The sequence below is a fragment of the Plectropomus leopardus genome, chromosome 12, assembly GCF_008729295.1.
Source record: "Plectropomus leopardus isolate mb chromosome 12, YSFRI_Pleo_2.0, whole genome shotgun sequence".
Classification (NCBI taxonomy): domain Eukaryota; kingdom Metazoa; phylum Chordata; class Actinopteri; order Perciformes; family Serranidae; genus Plectropomus; species Plectropomus leopardus.
The window spans coordinates 33,068,907-33,093,321 of record NC_056474.1 but is presented as its reverse complement, the minus strand read 5'-3'; the positions used below and the strand labels follow the sequence as shown (position 1 = coordinate 33,093,321).

General features: G+C 40.7%; 1 protein-coding gene across 1 annotated transcript in view; it reads right to left on the bottom strand.

Annotated features, from left to right (window-relative positions):
- The window catches only part of LOC121951323 (cadherin-12-like), a 109,686-nt gene that overhangs the window by 12,924 nt on the left and 72,347 nt on the right, over nucleotides 1-24,415 (bottom strand). Inside the window, exons 9-11 of the mRNA XM_042497600.1 lie at nucleotides 16,103-16,224; nucleotides 15,852-15,966; nucleotides 9,766-10,017 (exon numbers count right to left, since the gene is read on the bottom strand). Coding sequence (XP_042353534.1) covers nucleotides 9,766-10,017; nucleotides 15,852-15,966; nucleotides 16,103-16,224 — 489 coding nt within the window. The remainder of the gene's footprint in view (nucleotides 1-9,765; nucleotides 10,018-15,851; nucleotides 15,967-16,102; nucleotides 16,225-24,415) is intronic.

Sequence of the window (24,415 nt, the reverse complement as noted above, 5' to 3'; positions counted from 1 at the left end):
GGGGGAGGGCTGCGCCTCTCAGATGTGCGTCCTCCCACCTCATCCGGAAACCTGAGCGTGTGTGTCGGCAGTGTGGTTTGGCGTGGCAGAGTTTGATCCACGTGGCTGTCTTGAGACGTAGGTCGGCGCTTCTCCTCTGCTCACTTTGCCAGGTAGGCTCGGACACTATTACTGCGTCTCTGGCTTGTATTGGTGCCGTGTCTGATGCGCTTTCTGCTCTCCAGCAGAGTTGGCCTGTACTCTGGCCGGGGGTTGGGAGTGCGTGGCCTCAGAGCCGTGCGCAATAATCCGTGCACCGCGTTGGGAACCCTCAGGTAGGCTGGCTCGTTTGTGTCTGGCGTGTCTCATGCGCTCTCTCGGGCTACACGTTTTGTGATTCTGGTCTCTGTTTGCTGTTAGCAGTTATAAAGGTGGTTGGTTGGTGGCTATCTCTCCTGTTGCCTGTGACGCTGCGCCCTCACTCACGGGTATGTATGCGTGATTGTTTTAATCCATCTAATTGCAATTCACGTATTAATTTTAGTCTGTATCACAGCAGGTGGCTCCTCCTCTGACGTGGGCCGCTGTGCTGCTGCTGCTGTTCTGTCTACCTGCTCTGTCGCGGATTCGCCGCAGGAAGCTCTTCACTCTTTACATTTGTGTCCACTGTTTTCCGTTTTGTTCTTTCCTTTATATATAATTGTGTGTTCAGCGTGTGTGTGCGGTCTCGCACGCCTGGAGTAAATCCCTCTGGATGACCCATGAGTGTTGCCTGCACTGTATGTGGTGTGGATCATGTGGAAGTAACACGCAGCATAGGACTTAAAGCTGCACTAGGAGGACTGATCCACGCCAGTTAACTTTTTAATCATTGGTTGATTATTGTTTCTTTTGGTATTGTATTTATTTATATTTATTTTTATTGTGTATAGATTTTGTGATCATTGTCTTCTGTAGACTTTGTGTTTAGTTATTCAGTTATTTTTGCATTATTATTTAGTTCTGTTTTTTTTTTATTGTTTGGTTTATTGGGTTAACTGTGCGTGAGCGGCAATTGAAGCACAATCAACCTTGGTGGTGACCTCCTGGGCCAAGCAGAGTGTGGTGTCGGGGCAGTTTTGGTTTAGTTTCGTTTTCCTGCCCTCTTGCCTTGATTAATATCTGCCTCTCTCTCTTGGACAGGAGCTGCTGGGTTGGTGTGGCGAGTGACTGATCCCTGCGGTGGTGGTCCCCTCACTCCCTGTACAGTAGTGCACCTGGGTGTCAGTCGATGGTGTGTGGTTTCTTTTTTTCTTCACGTGTGGTGTGTATCATCAGGACCCTTCTCCCCCTCTCAGTCATCCTCGCCTGGTGAGCCCTCAGCCCTGTACCTAGCACATGCACTTTATTGGCAACTCAACCAACCTGTTAAGGTGCCCTGGGGGATTGTGTAATATTTTGCCACGTATTATTATTACTATATTATTGCTTGCATCACCACTGAGATTTGTTCAGCCTTTTAACTTTTGACATATTGTTAATAAACTTCCTTTTGATACCTTGTTTTGGAATCCCTCAGTCTTTGGTGCCTCTCAAACCTGGGTGACCTTGTTAATATTAGAGTGGTGGTTCCCTCTGATGTATTTCCTGGGGGTGAAATTCCCCTAGGTGGCGTTGTTGGGCACTCATTAACTAACAAAAATCAGTAAATAAATTCAACCCTCGTAGCATTGCCACATTCTTGGCGTTGTCGGGCACTTATTAACTAACAAAAATCAGTAAATAAATTCGACCCTCGTAGCCTTGCCACACCAGCAAATGCCAGAGTGCATTAATAAGCATAAAATAGAACTTGTTCATCAAAAAATGTTGAGATTTTGAGATCTTGGCTATGCTCCCAATGTCCTTGAATCCTAGAAATGCCCTTGCAGAAAATGCAGAAATTTGTGGTGAAAACATTTCCCAGAATTTAGGAAATAAAATGTTTGACACACTAAGTTTTTGAAGGGAGGTAGGGAGCAGACCCCCTGCTTAATATGTGTGCCCCCCCACCTCAGCATCTTACTGTATTTGTACTTGACCTCTGATTAAAATTTTAGCTTTGAATGTCAGCCAAGATAGTTGCTCAGTAATGTTACCTTTAGCTTATAAAGACCTTAAAAAATCAACTCTGCCTCCTCTCTGTCGATCTAGAAAACATCATGCATGCCTCACTTCCTTACACTGCGATTGTTGTAACTCCAGCAGCTGCGACCCAAAGAGCTAGAACCCTTTCAATCAAGACTAAGGCCTTTTAATTCACTGACTTAAGTGGGCAGCTGTGGCTCGGGAGAAAGAGCATGTTTTCTATTAAGATCAACAGTCCACATGTTGAAGTATCCTGGACAAGACAATAAACAACAAATTGTTCAGGTGGCTGCTCCATCAGTGTGTGAGCGCATGTGAATGATAAACTGATGAACAGGTGGCACCTTGTATGGTACCCTTGGCCATCAGTGGATGGATAGTGTTAAAGCACTCTGAGAAGGTAGCTTGGAAAGGTACTATGCAAGTCCATTTACATGGTAAGAGAAACAGACATGTCTGATAACTTTAGTATTACGCTACCAGTGCTTGAGGTCTGCAAAGATGGGCCTTAAAGTTTTAAAGCCTTTAGCCTTCATGAGCCTTAATGTATCCTCTGATTCTTAGAGAGCAACTTTCTAACTGTGTCAAATCCTGACAGAAATGCAAAGGTGAATTAATCAGCTTTTATAGTCAGAGCTGCTGTACTTGAACTGCTGGCCTCGGGAGGCTGCCATCTTTTAAATCCCTGCCTAAAAGACATTCTTTTCAATTGATTTCTATCATTTTTGGACCAAAATTACATAAATCAATTGAAAAAAAAATCAGTCCTTTGACACTGCATATTCTTTTGTTTTCTGTCTGTGTCACTTATTTTGCTACATATATATGTTTTCAGACATGCCATTTTAAAGACATTTTTTGGCCTTTATGTAATAGGACAGAGAGTTTGTCTGAAAGGGGGAGAGAGAGGGGATGACATGCAGCAAAGAGCCAAGGTCGGAATCAAACCCGCGACCACTGCGGTGAGGACTCAGCCTCTGTACATGGGGTGCCCACTCTATCCACCAAGCCACCCAGACATGCCATTTTAGGCCCAATTATGGACACTCTTCAGTAAATTAACACTATGCAAGGATTTTTCAGCCTGCTCAAACCCCTTTCTTCATCCACAGCAGAATGCATCATTTCCACTCTGATATATATGAGGAAATGTCTCTCTGTCTCTGTCAGGCAGGAGGAAAAAGGTGGATGTTATGTATTAGCAAATGTTAGCACATCATTCCTTGCATTCTTTTTTTTCCTCTTTTTCAGCTATACTCCCTCTCTAAAGAGGACACGGATAAAGAAGGCACAATGTCCTCGGGAGGTTGCAATTTTTCTCTGACATGCCATCAGTCAGTCCACACAAATACAACACACACACACACACACACACACACACACACACACATTGTGGCAAAAACCAAGATGCATCTCTCATGGAATGAATCAGTTGTGAGAGCAAGATGAAAAACTCCTTTCACGCTGCTTTCATATAACTTCTGACAGACACATTCAGACACACAATGAGAGTGGTGCACGTGGCCCTGTGTGGTTGGACATGTGGTTACGTAACCACAATTCTCTGTAACAGCAGCAGAAATAAAATGAGATGATCGTAGGAAGGAAGAAGTGAAAACAAAAACAAACAAAAACAAAAAACAATCAACCTGCCTGCATACCTCAACACCTTCCTGTGATAATTAGAAACTTGTCATGCATTTTTAGCACTCTCTAGTGTTACACTGCATGCATTGATTCACTGTTAATATGCCTTTCCTCTGTATCATCAGCTGCAAGCCATTTAAGAATATGAATTTTATCACACTTAAAAGTTTAATCTGGATTAAAGAAATTATTTTCATTCCAGGTCAGTGAGTTGTAACAGACAAGTGTTGTGTCATGGTACAGTTAGTCATCCCAAAACACATTCATAAAAAAGCAAAAAATAAACAAAAAAAACCCAACACATTTTTATACTGTAATCATACAGGATTTAAAGATGGTAATGGTAAGGACTATACTTGTATAGCGCTTTTCTAGTCTTATTGACCACTCAAAGCGTTTTCACACTACATTGTCACATTCACCCATTCACACACAAATTCACACACTGGTGGCCGAGGCTACCGTACAAGGTGCCACCTTCTCAGTAATCATTCACAAGCATACCGATGACACAGCATTGGGAGCACATGACACAATTGTTCCCGATGACACGGCGTCGGGTGCAATTCAAGGTTCAGTGTCTTGGATACTTTGTCATGTTACCCGGAGGAGCTGGGGATCGAACCGCTGACCTTCCGATAAGAGGACGACCAGCTCTACCTCTGGGAACATTGCAGGGAAAGGATCAATACAGTACTATCAGAACACTGTACACAATGTATTAGGGCTGGGTAAAAAAATTGATTCATCAGTGCATTGCAAAATGTTTTTTGACAATTCGGTATCGATTCATAAAATTCCTGAAATTGATTATTTCCATTGTAATGAGGCTGCGCACCTGTGGGGGCAGTGTGAGTGCCGCCGGAGTGTGATTGATGTTGTTCAGAGGCCCTGCTTGACCCTCAAACTGTCTGCTGTTTATTCATTAAAATGACGACAGTGGTGCAAGTTAGCGTTGTGTTAAAATCAGCCCTGACAACATTAAAAGCCGACGTTTGGATACACGAAGTCGATAGTAGTTACATTGTGTGTGAGCCTCGTGAGTCAGTGTTTAAACACTGCAACAATACGACGAACCTACATAACCATTTGAGCTGACAACACGCAGTTGTTTTGCAATCTGTTGCTAACGCTAAAGCTGTGGATCACACACAAATGCAGGTAGACAAATCCTGCATGAATGTTTATTACTGTAGCAGCATAGAGGTGTTTATCCGCTGTCATTTGCCGCTGCTGGTAATGAGCGCTGCTGGTGGCCGTGATGAGGTGGGCTGGTATAAAAGTGGCATTCCTCCCACCTTCCGTGCCGGAGGTTGCTTGGCCGACAGGGCGACTGCCTGTGCGCTGCTCCGTGCCCCGTGTAGGTGCTGCTGCATTTGTTGGCCGTGGTAAACGCTGGTCGCTGCCCGGAATTCTCTCTCTCCCTCCTTCCTCTCGTGTGTGTCTGTGTGTGTGCCGGCTGAAAAGGTGTTAATGTAACCAGCTGATTGGGGCCACTGCTGTTTTTGTCTCCGCTGCTGCTTGTCTCCACCGCTTCTGCTTTGCCCTGCTGCTGCTTGGCTTCCACGGCACAGCGTGAAGGCTTAATTGCTTGTTCAAACGTCCTGTGCGTGACGGCTGCTCGGCCGCACGCCACAGCCGAAGCACAATTTTAAATATTGTATGCATGAGTGTGTGAGTGTGTAAACGTGTGGATTACTCGGTTACTTTTGGATTATTTGTATGGGTTAATTTGTATTTTTTTCTTTGGATTAACCCTGATTTTGGCTACTTATGTAATGAATTTGTTAATTAGGTTAAAGTGAAAGATTTTCTATATGTAATTCGGTCATTGTTGGGTTTGGGTTTGTTTTCTTTTCTTTAGCCTTCCTTTTTTTATGACTGGTTACATTTGTTTAAGTTCTGCTTGGGCAGTTATTGATTGATATATTTTGTTAAATTTAAGCTTGCGACCTGCCCATTAATTATAATTTTTGTTAAATTCTGATTTATTATTTTTTTGTTTTGTATTGTTCTGTTGCAACCCCACTAATTTGTTTAGTTTCCCTTGCTTTCAGTTGCTGAAGGCCGGTGGTGGCGGTGCTGGTGTTGGTGGTCTCCCCTGTCTGCTGTGTCCCTGGGAGTGGGTTTCTTCACTGAGAGTGTGTCTGTCACGTGTGCCTGGTGATCTAAATTGATTCCCTTTATATATTTATTTATTTTTATTTTTATTTTTGGTGGATCCCTCCCCTGCACTAGCTCTCGTTCATCCACTAGGCCTCAGCCCCGATTAAGTTTTTTTCCCTCCCCCCTTACTGTGTGAATGGTTGACCAGTGCTTTTAACAATAATTATTTAATAAAATGTGTTTTAATTTTTGGAACCACGTCTCCTGCCTTTTGAGTTAACAAACCTGTGTGCCTTAAGTTGTAAAATTAATTCTCTGGGTGAAATTCCCAGGGTGGCGTTGTCGAGCCCCCTTTTTCTGGTAACAATATTATTCTTATATTCATTCACCGCCTCCTCGCCACATTACTTTTGTTAAGTTCGGCACAGGCAAAAAAAAAAAATCTGTACTTTAAATTTATTTTAGTTTTAATGTTTACTTAATAAAGATAATATAATGGTAAAATAAGTTTTGGTGTGAGTTTGTTCTGAATCAATACAGATAATGCACACTTTATTGAACACATATCAGAAGGTATTCTAATGAATTATCTGGGTATTTCTGACATCAGCACACATAACTGAATAGATATCGACGCAACTGGATCAATATCAAATCGAATAGAAATTGAATCGAATCATGACCCAAAGAATCGAAATTGAACTGAATTGTGAGGTTCTTGCAGATAGGCTGGACAGAGGGCAACCAAAAGGCAGCCAACAACAGAGGGAGGAAAGTGAGGATTAATTGCCCCAAAACTGTGGACATAAACAGATGAACAGAGTTTGACAAAGACACAGATATGGTGCTGGGACAACTCTTGTTGGGCCTGTTGACAAGAGGCTCACGGCAATCAAATACAGCTTGGGGCAGGAAGGATTTTAGGCCCATATGAGGAAGGTGAAACATGTTATAAAGCATCCAAGTTGACAGGAGAGGGAGATAGCAGCAGTGTGGGGAGACCAGAGAAGGCTAAAGAAGGAAGAGAGAAAAGATTTGCAATGGTTGTCAGAAACACTATGACAGTGATGAAAGTTATGCAGCATAAGATCCAGAAAACCATGGATGTGCTGGTGCCCCACCTCATAACTCGCAAATCTCAAAGGATCTGCTGCCAACACCCTGGTGTCAGACCAGGGTTTGGGTGGGTGGAGAGTGTACCATAAGCAACACTCTAGAAGCTTCTGAATATTGTGTAGATGAAGGAATGAAGACCAGAGGGATGGATGACAGCTGAGCAGTGCTTCTGTTCTAAAGCAAAAAGATTCCACGAAGCTTCCACATTTCCACACATCTCTCTTTCGAACATGGAAGGCAAGAATTTCTTGGCTATCATAGCACTAACAATGGCCAACTGCATGCTGAAGAACAAGCACCTGTATATAGCAGTGCAAAGGGGGGAAATCCTGGTTGATTCAAGGTGTCTAGAGCAGGGAAAGGAGAGTGGAGAGAATCTTGCTGTTCTGTGGCTTTACCTCACCAACTGTCCATTTCACTAAGCTAATCACCACAATGATGCAGACACTCCACATACCACAGAAAATCCCCAAAATCCTGCAGGGCTACTTTGACAAGTTCAAAATTAGGTTTACACAAAGACAGGTGTGGTCTGACAGTGGGTGAACATTATCAGTTATTCTTTTCAACACACCCATCCATATGCCAGTTAAGTCCGCATAAAGACCAGATCAGTGGATACACAACCACCAACAAGGGCCTCCATGCACAACTTGACCATTGCAACTCAGCAAAAACTCATCACATGGGCCAGAATGACCTTTATATCCAGCAAAGAGCAAAAGAGAGGCAACATTGGTACTAATTGGTTTAAATCTGGAGTGCAATGGATTCTTACATTGATGGAGAAACAAAAGCTTAAGGAAATGTTTTGATAATTCCCTTTGTGACAAGGCAAGGCTTGTGTATGAATAACAACAGAGAGGGTCAATGAGTGGATGCAGAGACTGAAGAGTGAGCTACCTGTTGGTACCAACATGGAGTTCTACCCAGACTTCTCTGGCCTCTCCTGGTGTATGATTTTCCAATGACTACAATGACGACAATGGAAAGAAAGATTGATGTACGCAATGGGACAAAATTAGAGTACAGTTGCCATCCCAGGGCCTGACTGAAGAGTATTAGGTGACCAAGGCAAGGAAGATCAGCATACTCATGAGCAGATGAGATGATCAGGAAGCTTGGATCCAGATCCAAAACGAAATGAAGTAGTCAACATCAGCAGTGAATGAGGCACAATCCTGGCTTTGCTAAAATGACATTTTAAGGGGCAGTAGCAGCAGAACCCCAGTGTATTAGCTGTGTGACAAGGGATCCCATTTCAACTGAAAACAGACAGATGACAAGGGAGAGGACATAAAAAAAATAGTAGTCAGAATGACAAAGCAAGGCAAGTGGGCACCCTAGAAAGGAGTCCTGGAGATTTTGGGCTGATATCTTGATAATTGAGACTAGTAAGATGAAATTAATTCTCTCATGTCTATGGCCTTCTACCAAGTCCAGAAAACCTCCTCCAGACCAAAACAACTTCCAAGTTGCAGACTATTTGGACAACTTACCACCCTGAAGCACTTATCTTAATGGAAGAGATCACTGACAGATGGAAGGTAAAGACAGAGCAGGTCCACCTCTGACAGCAATAACATCAGAGCTAGAGGGGGAGGCCAAGAGGATCAGGCCAAACTAAAAGAACCACCAGTCATCCAGTTTGTCAGAAACAAGAGTGAGAGTGGGATCTATGACAGGGAGCAGCTTACAGGGAGCAGCAACAGACTGGGGGCTAAGCACTGACCTCAGGGGGATTACTGGTATTTCTCAGGCCAGACTTAATAATTTTGTCTAAAAGCCAGAGGAATGGCATTATGTTGGAGCTAACAACTCATGGGAAGAGAGGACAGAGAAAGCTTTTGAGCAAAAGCTCGACCAGGTACTGGTGAAGGAATGTACCAACAATTGATTGAAGGGGAAATTGTATCAGTGGAAGCTGGGACAAGAGTTTTTCAGGGCCGACCAGGAGCAGCATAGCCAGCCCATTCTCATTCCAAACTTATAAATCAGTGTCACTTAATCACTTTTGGCGTAAGGACACGACGCTAAAAGCCACCTTTTGCATGCACATGAAACACCGCTGTGCAGTGTCAGGTGAGAATGTGGCCGCACTGAACCAGCCATGGTTTTATTATACACTGGCAGATGGCTGGACACCTGGATACCTCTTCCCCTAAACCCTAACCATCTGTGCCAATGTGTTTGTTTGATGATGTTTTGCCGTTGGTTGCCATGTGCTATTGTTGCCGAAACGTTACCACGTGCAGCGTCATCCCACCATATGCATTTAGTGACATTACAGTAGTGCCATTGCTAAAGCGTAAACAGCAGACGCAGAAGGATACCTAGCGCGTAATATGTAGACGCAAATGTTATTTTTAGCTTTGTATGTGTGTGTGTCTGTTTGGAAAGTGCAATGCAAATGAAGTATGATTGATTGTATCCGAGCATTTTTTTATTTTTTTTTTCTGAACAGTAACTTCTGAGCATGGCTTATTGTTATCAATCAAGAGCCTGTTTTTTAATAAGTGTATGCAACTAATAACGAAGGTAATTCTTTTATTATTATTATCATTATTATTATTATTATTATTATTATTATTAGTTATTCGTTTTTTCCTTTTTTTTGTTTTATAACCAAAATAGTTGTCACAGGAAACAGACTTGAAAGAAATGCCAGTACACAATCTGACACTGAGGCTTGGCTGGACAAAAATGGTCAAATGTGTGATATAATGTGCTGCTTTCAGTCTTTGAACAGTGTTTGGGTGTTTCATCAGGTCATTATGTTGGAGTAATATCATAGAGGAAAGCCTAGCTTACCGATCAGCAGAGCTACACATAGTAGAATAGCCATCAGAGCTCCAGTGCTGAGGCCTACAGGCAGGAAGATGGCCTCAGCTGAGCAGGTCAGCAGCGAGCCTCCTGTCTCACAGGAACACACTCGGATCGTGAGGGTGGCAGTGCTGCTCTGGGCAGGGTAACCACTGTCTTCAACCACAATAGGAAGAACATAGACATCCTGCAGCCGCCGCTGGAAGTGCGGCCGTCGAGTCACAATGCCAGCAGTGTTATCTGGAAACAGACAGAGAGTGGTATTAGATCACTGACTATGTCCCAGATAGTAATTATTTTCACAGTCTCACTGCAAATCACACCAGCCTCTGAAAAACCTGATCAACACCTGATGCGTATACCAAGAAATCACATGCACAGTAAGTTGGAGGAAGTGGCATACACATAGCTGCACTGTTAGCCTTTCCACTTTGATCATTACTTTCAATTTACAATAAATGTAAGGATTGGGATAACTTTAATCTATCATTTTCTCTTGTCAATAAATTCCATGTGAGGACAAAAACCAACAATGTGGTACCTTCTGACTTTCCTTGCTCTGTCTGAGACTTTCAGCTTCACCCTTACATCATTTGCTCTCATTATAAGAGAAAATGTTGCAAGCATTATGATTAAAGTGATAAAAGGATTATTATGAGTGTCATATAATAATCCAGTTCACAACCACTGTTAAGAGCCAAGGTCAAACTAAATCAATCTAATCAGCCTCAACCAGTTCAACTAAAACACAAGAAACTTGTGCTCCAGAAAAGGATAAGCACTCAATGAGGATCATATGGTCACTGATCAGCAATTATGACTTAAATACGAATGCCAGAGACAGGTCAGAGAGAGTCAGACCCAGGCTCTATTTATGCAGACTCCAGGTAGTGACTGTGGTGATGCTACCTTCCCTAGCACATGCATCACAATTGCCAATAAACTACAACTCACATACAAGACTCAAACTAAGGGAAATAAGGGTGAATTGGATTAACACAAAGAGACTCAAGCAGGCCCCTCCCACTCCTAAATACCCTCACACTAAACATGTGAACATGAAGCCTCATAAATCATTTTATTTATTTTCTGAGCCCACTAGATGGCGCTCTCTGTTAAGCTAAAAAATTGAAAGCACATAGACTTGCCATTTATTAAGCCTTTTTCTTTAAACCAAGAATACCATCTTGTTGGCTCAAACCATAAGAAAATGGTTTGTGTGGCTTAATTTGGCCATCACTACCTCACACTTCCTGGATTTTCTCCTGAGAAGACTAATTAGTGGATCTCTCCACCTGATCTCAAGGAGTTGTCCGTTCAGTGTATCCCCCTGCTGGTCCCCAACTACCATTGTTCCTCCTAATCCAAATCCACTGACTGGATTTTACTGCCTCATCTGACATTTCCCTCACTGTCTTCCTCAAACTCTGACCCCTTACTCCCAGTTCCCCCAGGAGAGAGATAGCTGATCAGTAGAAGAACTGGACACCAGAGTCCAAGATGATGTCTCCTTGGTCCATGAAGTTAAAATGAGATATGTTCACAGGAATAACCTTCAAGGTCCAAAACTCCATAACAAAAAAGAACAATATTTGAGCTTGTCTGCAGTCGGACGTGTCCTGTCAACAAAAACATGTTTGTTTTGGGGCATCTCTGAAATAACTTATGCTGTCATTTTGTTGACAGTCTCAACAAACTATTCCATTTTAATTATCAGCAAATATTTCTCAGTTTCAACTGAAACATTTGTAACTGGATCTCTCAAACTAACATTTAGATTCATGGACCTTATTGGATGCACTGCATGGGCCAGAAGAAAGCACTGCCCACAAAAGACACAGCTGTGCTGAAATACCACAGTATTCATCAAATGAACACGTGCACTTGAGACATTTGAACCACTTTGTGTAGAATATACATGAGATTGTATCATATTTTTATATATTTTCCTGTAGTTAGTACGTTGGTGTTAGCCCATCCATTTTTTTGTTGCTGGGCTGGAACCATGATGTGGGGCCCCAGTAGCAATAAAAAGAAGGTGAAATACCAAAGTTAAAAGACAAAAAGATAGAAAAACATTCTTAAGGTATCATGTACAGAAAGTTTTTGAGAGGGCACAGAGGACAGAGATTTCTGCATGAAAAACTGTAACTACTTGTTTGTTTGTTTTTTGTTAGTGGGCACAAAAAATGTTGACAGTCAGGTGTTCACTGACAACAATTTCCTTTTGTTTTCTGCCAAAATATCCAATCTTGCAATAAAATATCTACTCAAAGTGACTACAACATTAATTAACTTGTCTAAGGTCCTGTTTGTACCCTGGCAGCACTCACTCAATGTCAGAAGAAGATCATGGTCTTTGATAAAGAAAAGGCTACAGTTGCTTGAGGGGGGGGGGCATTTAACCATTTTTGTACACTTGTGTCTTCCCAGTGGGGCAACACACACACACAGCTTGTGCATGTTGGAGGTTATTAAGATTTCAAGACATATAAACAGAAGGTGTGTGTGAATGGTTTTCTCTTACCATGTCTTCAAAGGTTTTACAGGGTATTGACACCCAACAAGATCAACACTATTATCAACAAACATGATCTTTGGGAGGCGTGAAACCTGCAAACATTCAAATGTAACAGTTACACAGCAGGAATTACAAATCAGGCCACAGTTCAGTTAAACATTTCTGTGACAGAAACTAGCAGCTTTCATGGCAACCACCATGTGGCACACTTCCTGTTCCCCAACACAGAAACAGGAGCATGCTGCCATATTCCCTACTAGAGGAAACAAAAGATGACACTTCTTACAATTGTGTGTGTGTTAGTGTGTCTGTGTGTTAGAAAAGATACATTGTCCCCCCGCTGAACATGAGATGACAAGGTAGAGGCCGTTCCTGTTACACACACACACACACACACACACACACACACACAAACACACACATTACCAACAGTGGACAACCATTTCTAGTCATAAGAAAAAATGAAATAAATTATATCACAGCAATAACAACTTTTTTTAATGTTATTTTATATTAGGTTAACATTTTGCTGTTACTATATGTGGTCATTATTATCATTGCATTCCTCTTCACCAAATCCTAATCATCCATGCGAATGTGATTGTTTAATGATGTTCTGCTGTTGGTTGCCATGTGTAGACAGAAAACAGACCTTTGTGTGACACTTTTTTGAATAGTCCCCCTACAGTATTTGTAACAGCTGAACAGCTTATACATTAAGATTCAATTACTCGATTGCTTCAACTTATCTTTATATGTTTATCTATTGAGCTTACGTAACAGTTCACTACATATTCTGAGAACTTGAGCTATTCTTTCAATGTGGCACTTTTGTAGACTTATGTTTTGAATTTTCACATGTACTTTTTAGATAACATGTTAAATATCTACAGACTAATGTGAAACAGTTAAATGTTAAAATACTTTAAAAATTATTTTGGGAAGTCTAGCAAAAGTCTAATGTGAGATGTGTTTTGATTGATTTTAAGAAAAAGAAACAATTTTACTGCTGACCCTTTTATTTCTAAATTTATCAGATTGTTTTTATTGTTTTGTTTTTTATTTTCTTCAGGAGACTTTCCTTCAGTATACCTGTGATATAACCCTCTCCACACTCTGAAAGCCTACTGAGTAAGCCAATCGCATCCTTGGGGAATATGAAAAAAAGGAGGTGTATTTGTCATTAGTCATTAAAATCCTGGCTGTAACTCTGCAGCTTACCTTTTTGCTGAAATTAACATAAATGCTTATGAGGTTTTGGATATGATTTTAGCACGACTTAAAGCATGACCGATAATGGGCTTTCAGAATGTCCCCTGCTGACTTTCCATCCACTGTTACTGAAAGTGTAACATTGCCATGATCCATTGGCAGATAGGAATACAACACTACACTCACACACACCCGAGTCACGCTTCACTTCCCCTCACTGGCTGCAGGCCTGTGTCTGACTCTATCAGACATGATGCTGACTGTATATGATCTAACATACAAACAATGGTTGTTGGTGAGGTATTGCAGGGGAAAACAGAAAATGCCAGGGAGGGATTTGTATAAGCTGATCATCCCTGAGTAACATTCAGAGGCAATAAAGACAGAAACATTCTTCATTCAACAGGCAAGGGGAACGGTAGAAGATAGAATGTTCTTTTTGTTGTAATAATAATAATAATAATAATGATAATAATACATTTTATTTATCAGTGCCTTTCACAACACTCAAGGTAACCTCACATCCAATAAAACACACAACAATAAAATTGATGTTAATTAAAAAAAAAAATCTAAAATCCCTGTTACCAAGTGATAAAACCACTGAAAAAGCAGGACACTGTTAAGATCCTAAAAAAATCTTATTTTTGTTGGTGCACTTGTACCTCCTACAGGTTGAGCGTGATTACAGAACGACAGTGGATGGCTCATCACTGGCTGGTGAAAGAAGCATTCGTCATGGGGATAGCAATTGTTTATATATCACACAAAGGCAGCAGCGAACTACAGCACTGAAGGAATCAACTTGCACTCAACATAGAAAATAGAACAAAGAAGAATACAAGATTCCCAAATGCCAGCCTGTCCTCAACTCGTTAAACAGCACTGCTTTTATAGTGCTTTTGGTGTAAGATGTTGACGTCAAAAGGCACCTTTTGTGTCTGCATGAAATGCTGCTGCACGGCATCAGTTGAGAACATGGCTGGAAAAAAAACATTGCTAGTGTTATTATAAGCCAGCGGACAGCACCTGCCGTGTCTGCATGATATGTGTATGGACGAGTCATATGAAAATATTGCACCTGTCACGTCCACATGAAATGTGGCAGGACAGCAGCAGGTAAAAAACACTGCCAGTAACAAAGTAATATCAGGAACATGAGGATGCCTATAAGGCAGGCAGGAGGGGAGGCAGATGGTTCCCACAAACATGATACTGAACCCCAAATTGCTCCCAATGCTGTGACATTGGTGTGTAAGTGTGACTGGGTACTCAGAAGCAGGTGGCACCTTGTACGGAAGCCTCGGCCACCAGTGTTTGAATGTGTGTGTGAATGGGTTAATGAGACGTAATGTTAAAGCACTTTGATTGGTCAGAAGACTAGAAAAGTGCTACACAACTGCAGGTTCATTTACCATTTTAAGTTAAAAATATCTGTCATTATGTTCCCCACAGTTTCCTACTCTGTCTCTCTGCTCAGGTTGCCAGTGCCAGCCCCTAGTAAGGCTGACATAGGTTTAATCTGCCAGGGGACGGCCTAGGATACACTTAACTCCTTTTTTCTTCTCTTGCTCTCTCCATCTACAAACGCTCATGTCTATTTACTGCATTACACTAACTCTGTTGCCTCTTCAGAGCATTCGTGCTCCCTTGATTCCTAGTTTTCCCAGATCCTGGCCACAATATTGGTTGCGCTTGATTGTGGTGATAGCTGTGCTGTTGCTGTGACCCTGCCGTGCGCGTGCTTTGGCTGCACTGACACTGTATCTCCAGCACGTTTTGATCATGGTCTTGGTTATGCTGTTGCTTTGGTCCTGTCTGTGGCTGTGCCTATGTCGTGGGCCTTGGTTGCGCAGATGCCATAATCTTGCTTAACATGACCTTCTACTGCCATTTTTATGAGTCATGCCTTCACTATCAATATATGCATGAGACTCTTATCAACCCTCTCTCTTTCTTTCTCTTTCCTTTTTTGTCATTATTGTAATTTAAGTGTTATTTCCGACACCTATTACACGTCTGTCCGTCTTAGAAGAGGGATCCCTCCTCAGTCGCTCTTCCTGAGGTTTCTACCATTTTTGAGGATAAAGCTCTGCAAAGCTGGAGGAAGCTGCAGATTCAGCTGATTATTCTCTGTAGGTACATCACTTCAAGTGACCCCTTTTCACATGGTCACATTGTTTTTGCACAGCCATTTAATATTTTGTTGTTGATACACACTTAACCTAAAATGTGACTTAAACCCACTCTATAGTATTTTGCAAATTAAATAAAGTAGTAATACGATCAAACCATCACTGTAACCGTCTTCCTCTTTCCTTAAATCACTCTTCTTACTTACTTCCAAAATCTCGAACAGTGAAGTTTCTGTTGCGAAGCTCTTTGGGGGTCTTGAAGAAGAACCTCTGTCCAACAGGAGGAAGATCTTTGTCCACAGCACTGACTGTCTGGATCACCTGCTCACAGAAAATAGGATTTAATCATAAGAGCATGTGACTACAATGTGAGGGACGATTATGTTGTTTTGATAGTGTTTGTCCTTTTCTTCATCACAGTAAGCAGATGCTTTCAGGTAGATAGAGGTGAGTTTACCTGTCCCACTCTGGAGTTCTCACACACAAAGGTATCTGCAGGAAGTGCCAACTCAGGAGGAAACTCGTTCACATCCAAGACGTTGATGGTCACTGACACTTGATTGGACAGCAGAGGGTTGTCTGTAAGAGTCAACAAGAAGTCATATATGACTATAAACATCAAATCCAACACACTGGCAGTCTATCAGAGTGACCTCAGATATGATCTGATATGATGGCTGCAGTGTACATCCTCTGACACATAGAGGCATCCAAGAACCTATACCCTTAATAAACCTTCAGAACTAAATACATAACATTCAGTTTTAAGTAACTGAGTATTAACTCAGTATAATAATAATGATAATGGATGAATAATAGGTGATGTCAAAGTAGCTGCGACCATGATTTTTACAGTTTATGTTCACAACATACTGTACTGAACACATATGTTGATTTATTTGCTCTGGAAATTTCAAGGACTGGAGAAACAATGGGCAGATCCTGTGACTTTACACACAGCTGCTGCGGTGTTCTGCGGATGCCTGAAGAAACATCAGTTTGATTTGGCCACTAGATGGAGTCAGATACTAATACAGCATCACATGAGCCGCAGCTTTCTGTGTTTGTGTGTGTGTGTGTGTGTGTGTGCGTGTGTGTGTGTGTGTCTGTGTGTGTGTGTGTGTGTGTGCACGTCCTCATTTCAAACACCTGTCAGTTAATCTTCTCCATCAGACTGGATCATCTAACCATTTAACTTACAGTCTTGTTTTTGTCTCTGTTATATAAGCATTTATATTGTAGTTCTCTTTAATGATGGAGCTGTGACCCTGCAGCCCTCTGCCTCGTCACGCAGCTTACAGGAGGAAATCATATTGTGCACACAGTCACCATGACTTAAGCTGCTCGCTCCAATTTATTGAATTTAGTTTCCAGCACAGTAACTCCAGCTGCAGCTGCACTCACCTCGACACGCAGACAACCGAGGAGACAGAACCAACTGCAACTCAAGCTAGACTGCAGCAGATACAGCTGCCCTTTGGTGTTTAAATAGCCACCATGGTTTGTTTTTATTTGGTTTCTGTAACATAATTTCAAATACACAATTAAGAGAATTTTAAATACAGTTTTCTTGACTTTTTTCTTCAGTTTGTGGGACATTTCTTGCAAAGTTGCTCATTAGGCTCTGTCATATTTTTTAAATAAATCACTCTAATTGTCTCACATTTCAGTGGTTTAAATGCTAGTGAAAGGCGTCTGAAAGCAGAGCAAGAAAATTGATGTTGATTAAGGTGTTAAAGGGTTAATTATGCAAGACAGAACTTTCTTTCTTTGCACAGTGCACACATTGTTAGACTGTGTGTGTACTTCAGGTGAATACATGGTTGAATACATGACTTGCATGTCCAACCATTACTCCAACCATGTCCAACCATTTACTACAATTTGCATTCCCTGTTCTGATCTTTTGGTGAAGGTAAAAGCTGTTTCTCCTCTAAGTGCTAAAAAAATAAATAAATAAAAATGGCAAAAATAAGATGGAAGACACCTGGGGAAACTCCATCTTCTAACAACGATAATGTGACACGAGCACAAGTGTTGCAGAGCTGCCACCAAATACATCTGGTGTGATCATTTTTTTCAACAACAGAATCTTGCTTCAGTTATGTGATCATTACAGTAAACTGCAACATTGCATTAACTTCAGGCTACACTTCCTCCCAGTGTTAATATTCAGGCTGCAACTGGATGTTGTCACAACCTGACATGCTCCCTTCATCTTTGTCATTCCTGTGTTTCCTTTTTTATTTTGGTAACCATTGTCTCATTTCAGATCCAGCTTCCTGTCAAGTTTTCTTCCTTTGTGATTGCTTCCCTTGCCCGAATGTGTCTCACCTGTGTCTCATTAGAGTATTTATATGTGATTGTCTTCATCTTTTTTTTTCTAATGCTTTCTGTAAGTTTATGTTGGACCATAGTGTTCTTTTTGAACATCCTTTTTGCCTGTCGATACCGAAGATTAAGCCTCAGTGGCTGATCGCCTGTGTACCAACCTGAGCCTGATCAAAGACCCTGCACCTTTATCCAAGTCTGCTTTGCGAGTCCAGTTTGTGCTGGACAGATATGTTACCTTTAGAGGCGCTGGGTCATTTATCATTTAGATCAAATGTCAAAACGTCTGGTTTTAGTATGCATGATTTTTAGTTAAATGGCCTGTATGTATATTGTGCATTTATGTAACCCGTAGGAACTGTTTGTCACATTTTAGAAGGTAGAAGGTAGACAGTAGATTTATTGGTCATTTTTTTTAAACAAAGTTTGAAAAATAAAATTACATTTGTCCTTGATCCTGCCACATCTTTGGAGTTGAAAGATGAGTTGATTATTTATTTATTTATGTATAATTATAATTATTATTATTATTTATGTGCTTTTCGTTCTTTTTTTAAAAAAAATGTTGACTTGTTAGAAAATTGAGTCATGTCAAAAAATGTATGCAGATCTGATGATTGAAACAAGCAAATGGGAAACATATCGGCCTATTCTATAAACACAACAAACATTACGGCTGTCACAGGAGCGAGACCCTGCAGCCCTCTTCTTTTCTTTCCCGCAAATTGGCACCATTGAATCATCTGCTGAATTAGTTATGAAGACTTCATGTGTGCTGTGTAGCATTGATGCACTATTTACACAACCATTATTGGATTACTGTTAAACTGAAGAAAAGATAGAAACATGATATTTCTTCTTTCTGTTAGGATTTCTATGCAGAGTTATGGATGTGTATGGAGAGACAAAGATATCCACAGGAAGCTAAAATCACACTGAATGACATCACTAGTGTTACGTGTTCACATTTGACTATTTTTGATTTTGTTTTTTACTGAATCTGTTAATTGCCAACTAATTTAGCTCAATGTGTTATATTTCTACTCTTTTGTCATGTTTAGTTTAGGTGTTTTAAAAGCATTTGCACATATTGTGAACATAACAGCAAAATACAAATTAAAATTGTAATTTCTAAAAATGACAGGCAATATTTATCTGAATTCCTTATTGACACAAGCTCTACAAGCGGTCAGAGGCATGTGTGGATTTTGTTTTAACACCTACAAACAGATCAGAGCTACTAAAATAGGCTGTTCATGAATGCCAGAATACGTGTGAATTTCCTTCTGAGACTACTGGACACACAAATTTGTTCTGCTCACAAGTTAACGGTGAGGTATGTTTACCTCACCTCTAACCCTCCCACTCATTGGGAGGTCATTGGGAGGCATCCTGTGTCTCGGTCTGTTACAGACCGCAGACTGCCTTAAATTATTGGAGGAGCACAGTAAATATTTCTTCCCCCTGTAATGTTGAAGTCATACTTAAAGTGCTCCGAGGTACAAACGTGGTGACTGTTTCAGAACTGATGAGTAGACTGTGTTGTGGTCTCCCATCCCTGGATGTTTGGATTATGTTCCGTTGCCATGATTCATCTAAATGTGCGACAGAAGAGCAAAAGTTTTTCAGGATAAAAGGTCAAAACAGAGTTTCTCAACATCCATGATTATACTTTGGGCCAGGTACATTTACAGTTGTACACCAAGCCTACGAAGTTCAGCCAGCTGCAAAATATTGGTCAAATAGCCATTTTTGGTTAAATCTGCACATCCAGGGTACAGTAACAGCTAGCTAGCAGACAGTGGATCACGGCCATAAAACAAAATATGAATGTTGTTGATTCCACCTTCCTGAATTGGTGATGTCAATGTAAGAGGCAATTTGTAAATTATTATTTTTAAATTGATGTTATTTATTTATTTATTTGAGAAAAAAATGGTGTTAACAATTATTTTGAGATTTTGCAATGAAAAATATAAGAAAAAAAGTTCTACATTCCATGTCTTTACATTTTCAATACTTTTTAAAACATGTTAATATGAATTTGGGCCTTGTTTTTTGAAGATCTGTGGGACCATTTAAAGTAAGTATTGCAGCACACTTTCATAGATAAACACCCCTGTTTTCATCTGCTGCAAACTGTAATCATGTTTTACCTCAGCATTTGCAGTTTACAGTACAGTTTCCTCCAGAGACTGTGTTTTTGGCCTTGTTGGAACAGTAGATGGACACTTTTCCAGAGTGGGATTGTTGTTTAAAAAGAATGAAGGTAAACTTGTCTAAAGCATTACATTTATCCTTGTGTGAGCTCCTTTGTCTTAAAATTAAACTAGAATCAGCAGTGATGAGATCTCTATTTTTTTAATTAATTTATTTTTTTGTAAATCTCTCTTAGTTTAAAGAAAGGCTTTCGTCCAAAACAAAACAATCTGGTTAAATCTTCCACTCAGTGGGCACATCTTAGAAGGAATCGCTGGACAAGACATGTGCAACCATCCCACACCCTACTATTTCACTGTCAGACTGTTAGAAACTACACCTCTACTGATAATCATACCCTGCCATATTACACTCTGTTCTCTCGCGTTAGTACACAGAGATGATCTTTAAATTTGCCGACCCCATGGGGACTCCTAATCTGTTTTACACCTTGTCAGCTTGGAGCTGAACACTTATTATGGGGTGTCAGAGCTAAAGCTTCAAAGCTAAACTGGACTGCTAGGACTCTTGTTTACATCATATACAGCTGTCACTGCTACGCATATCCTAAAATTCACTCTGTTACCCTCATGTCATTCCAGTTCCAGCCACCCCTCCTGTCCTGCAGTAAGGGTCATCAGGGTATTCATATGACAATTAGTGTAGCCGACAGATGTGCTGTATCTGCATCTAAATTTCAGAATCAAGAGCGCCAATAGTGGTTCAGATAACCATGACCACATGCCCATACAAACACAAACAAGTGATGGCAGATTGATAAGAACTGATGATGTCATCTATGCTTATATTAAATCACATTGTGAACATCATTGTTGATAAAGGCCATTAGTGTCGACTAGGAAAACTACCATGTTTTTGTTCTGTAGGCAGGAATGAATTACCAAAATAATGTGCACATTAGCAGTGCCTATATGAGGCAGAAAGATATATTCCAGAGGACACGCGCATATTTTTAACCTTACAGCCAGTGGGATTCCATTACAGATTTTAACTGGTAGTCATGTTTTGAAATGTCTGCACCAGAGAAGGCTTTTTCAAAAATCTTAGTTTAAGTGACCTAAGACTTTCAGAGTGTGGATGGGAGGTCAAACCGTAGAGGAAACTCTTCTCAAAAATATCTGTAAAACACAATTGTGAGATGACTGTGTTCCCACTGAGCGATGTTAATAATTCTTTTCCCAAAACCTCCCAGCTTCAGTTTCCTGTCATTGGTGGGGGCCAACTGTGTGTTGTGTCTCTGTCTTTCATTCACATTCATGACATACAGTAGCTGTAGTTTGTATCATAAATAGGAGTGAAACATCAACTTTACAAAATGCTGTTATGCACATTAGATGCATAAGTGGCATCTAAATGACCCAGCGAGGTTGTTTTCTTGCAATATCTTTGTAATGAAAAGTTGTTATTACTTCGTATTCCAGCTATTTTTCAGAAAACATGTTATCAATATCATCCCATTGAAATTTTTAACTTACCTTTTATACATTTTAGGAAATTGTAGTTTTTGTTTTACTACCCCAAGCTTCCATAGGTGGGTCAAAAATAACCCACATTCATTTCCTATGGAATTTCATGGGAACCTTTGATTCTCATCAACTGTGACTGTCAGGAATGTATATTTTGTGGACCACACAGAGTATATCATAAAGCTGTGTCCGAAACCGTCCCCTATCACAGACATAGTGCACTATGTAGTATTTTCACCATTTTGTAGTGGTGTCTGAATTCTCTGCTGTTAATTTCATCCATTATATAGTGCACTATAAAATGCCCACAATGCACAGCAAATTTGAGTGTACATATGATGTACACTACATTCAACTCCCGTCTACCACAATCCAATGCGGTCGTGTAAAATTGCAGCGTAGTGTCCGAAATCTCGTTTGGTTATTCCCTATATAGTGCACTATTTGATACACACTACATAATGAATAGTGAGTGACTGAGTGAGGGGATGGTTTCGAACACAGCTTAAGTGTCAACCCTGAGGAATATTATTTTACACAGCAAGATCTGATACTTGTAAGTATTACTGTTGGTTTTTTTTTTACCTCAGAAATGTGTGTGCATGTCATTCATGACTACTGTGTGAAAGAGTGTGTGTTATTATCATGTACCGATAAATTAGCCTACTTTAGAGTACTGCTAGGTATACAGCTGAAATGGTCCTACAGATGCTAGATGAAGAGGCAGTTACTTACCTGTTAAAAATGTTAAAAAAGTGAAAAATAAAAAATGTTTCAAACATAATATCATTCTTGTGTGGACCGAAATATAATACAAAATATGATAAAAATTATTATTTTTAACCAAAATGACAAAAATGGCATAAAAACTCACTCATGCATCTAAGGGTTAAGACTTTTAAGTCTCATACTGATTTATTAGTCAAGTCATTCATTGTGTTTCACACATCAATGAACATGTAATGATATGTGAACAAGTTGGGATTTGTTTTGGATAAGCCACATGCTTAAAATGAGCCTATCCAGTAAAACTCATACTAACATCAGATAACTCTTCATCCAGCAGGTGATGCTGTTTCACTGTCTCTAAACACACTAGGATTCACTCACAGGTTTTTCAGCATTGGGATCAGGAGCCCGTGAGCAGCCCTGATATGCACATTGAGTGTCGAAAAGACTAATGTTTTGAAATTTGATGTACTTGTACAAAATAAAGTAAACCCTAATAATTAAAATATAAAATTGAATTGATGCACCTCTAACCACTTCTGATGGCACGATATGATTGAAGATAGATGACAAGATGATGAGATAATAACTCGTATGCACAAGATTAAAAATATAACCTTAGGGCCTTTGAAGGCTTCAAAGTATTTGCGTATTTTGCAGCTGGAAGTTTAATGTTCCCTGCAGGGTATTGATCATTATTGATGATTTTTTAAGTATCAGTTCTCATTTTGTCTGTGTATTCTCACAATGACGCACATGATGGTGCCTGTAGATCATGCAATACACATTCTTACAAACAGTTTCCGACTCTTCCATGGAACAGCATGAGGCAATATCACACCGACACATGAAAGAATGTGCCAACAAGGAAGAATAAGACAAGGTAGAAAATCTGTGTAGCAAGGGGACACTAGGACTCGGACACAATCGGTGTAAAGACAAACACATTTCCAGTTGGTGGTGGCCTGCAGATGATGTGGTTCTGTTGGCTTCACCGCACTGTGGCCGCAAGCATGCACTCACGGATTCAATGAGTTTCCTCTGAGGGTGGCTGGGCTTAGCATTATCCCTAATTTCCACCAGATCCCTGTTCAGTCCGGCTCCAATCCATCATGGCAGACAGAGCAAATAGATTACGCTCTAATCTATGTGTTAACTTCCACTGGCTCCACTGCATTGCGAATCGACTCCGTTCCAGTAGTAGTAATAGTGGTACGGAGCCTTGCCGATTAGATACGCAGGGCTCCTATTTTTGCTGGATGCCAGAGCACTTTCAGCCGAATTAAACACATGGCAGACAGGGTTTCAGACAGCGACACAACATTAAAACATACGGTTAATTTTCAGAATAAAACACACACGTATATATCTGATTGTATTTCAATTAACTACATCAGCAAAACATCACCATGAGCAGAACCAGGCCTGGAGTTAACAGGTCAGAGGTTTTCAGAGGTCACTACTGACAACATGGATGAGAATAAACTAATTAAGAAGGTGGAAAACCACAAAAGTATACTTTTTATAAGGACAACCAAAGGAAATGGCATGGAACACCATATTGGCAGTTATGGGAGTGAATGGATTTATTACATCTCCTCATTCTGTACTGATATAATGCGCGTGCTTCTATAATTACCACGTGAACTCCTCAGTCCTGGCACTCCAGCTGATTCGGCAGTGCTGCGCTGTGCCCCACACTAATCTCAACCGCTGGGAGTTGATGGATGAAGGAGCATGGAGCAAAACCACAGCTGAGCTGTTCCACAATGCACATGCAAGCAGTGGTAATCCTGGGTTAGAGATAAGGTGAGGAGCTAAGACTTGGAGTAGAGGTGCTGCTCCTTCCCATTGAAAGGGGCCAGTTAAGGTGGTTAATGCATCTGATCAGGATTCCTCCTGGGCACCTCCTGTTAGAGGTGTTCAGGGTATGAACAACTTTTAGTTTGCCCTGAGGCACAACACACTGGAGAGATTATGTATCTTGTCTGGCATGGAAACACCTCAGGGTCCCCCAGGAGGAC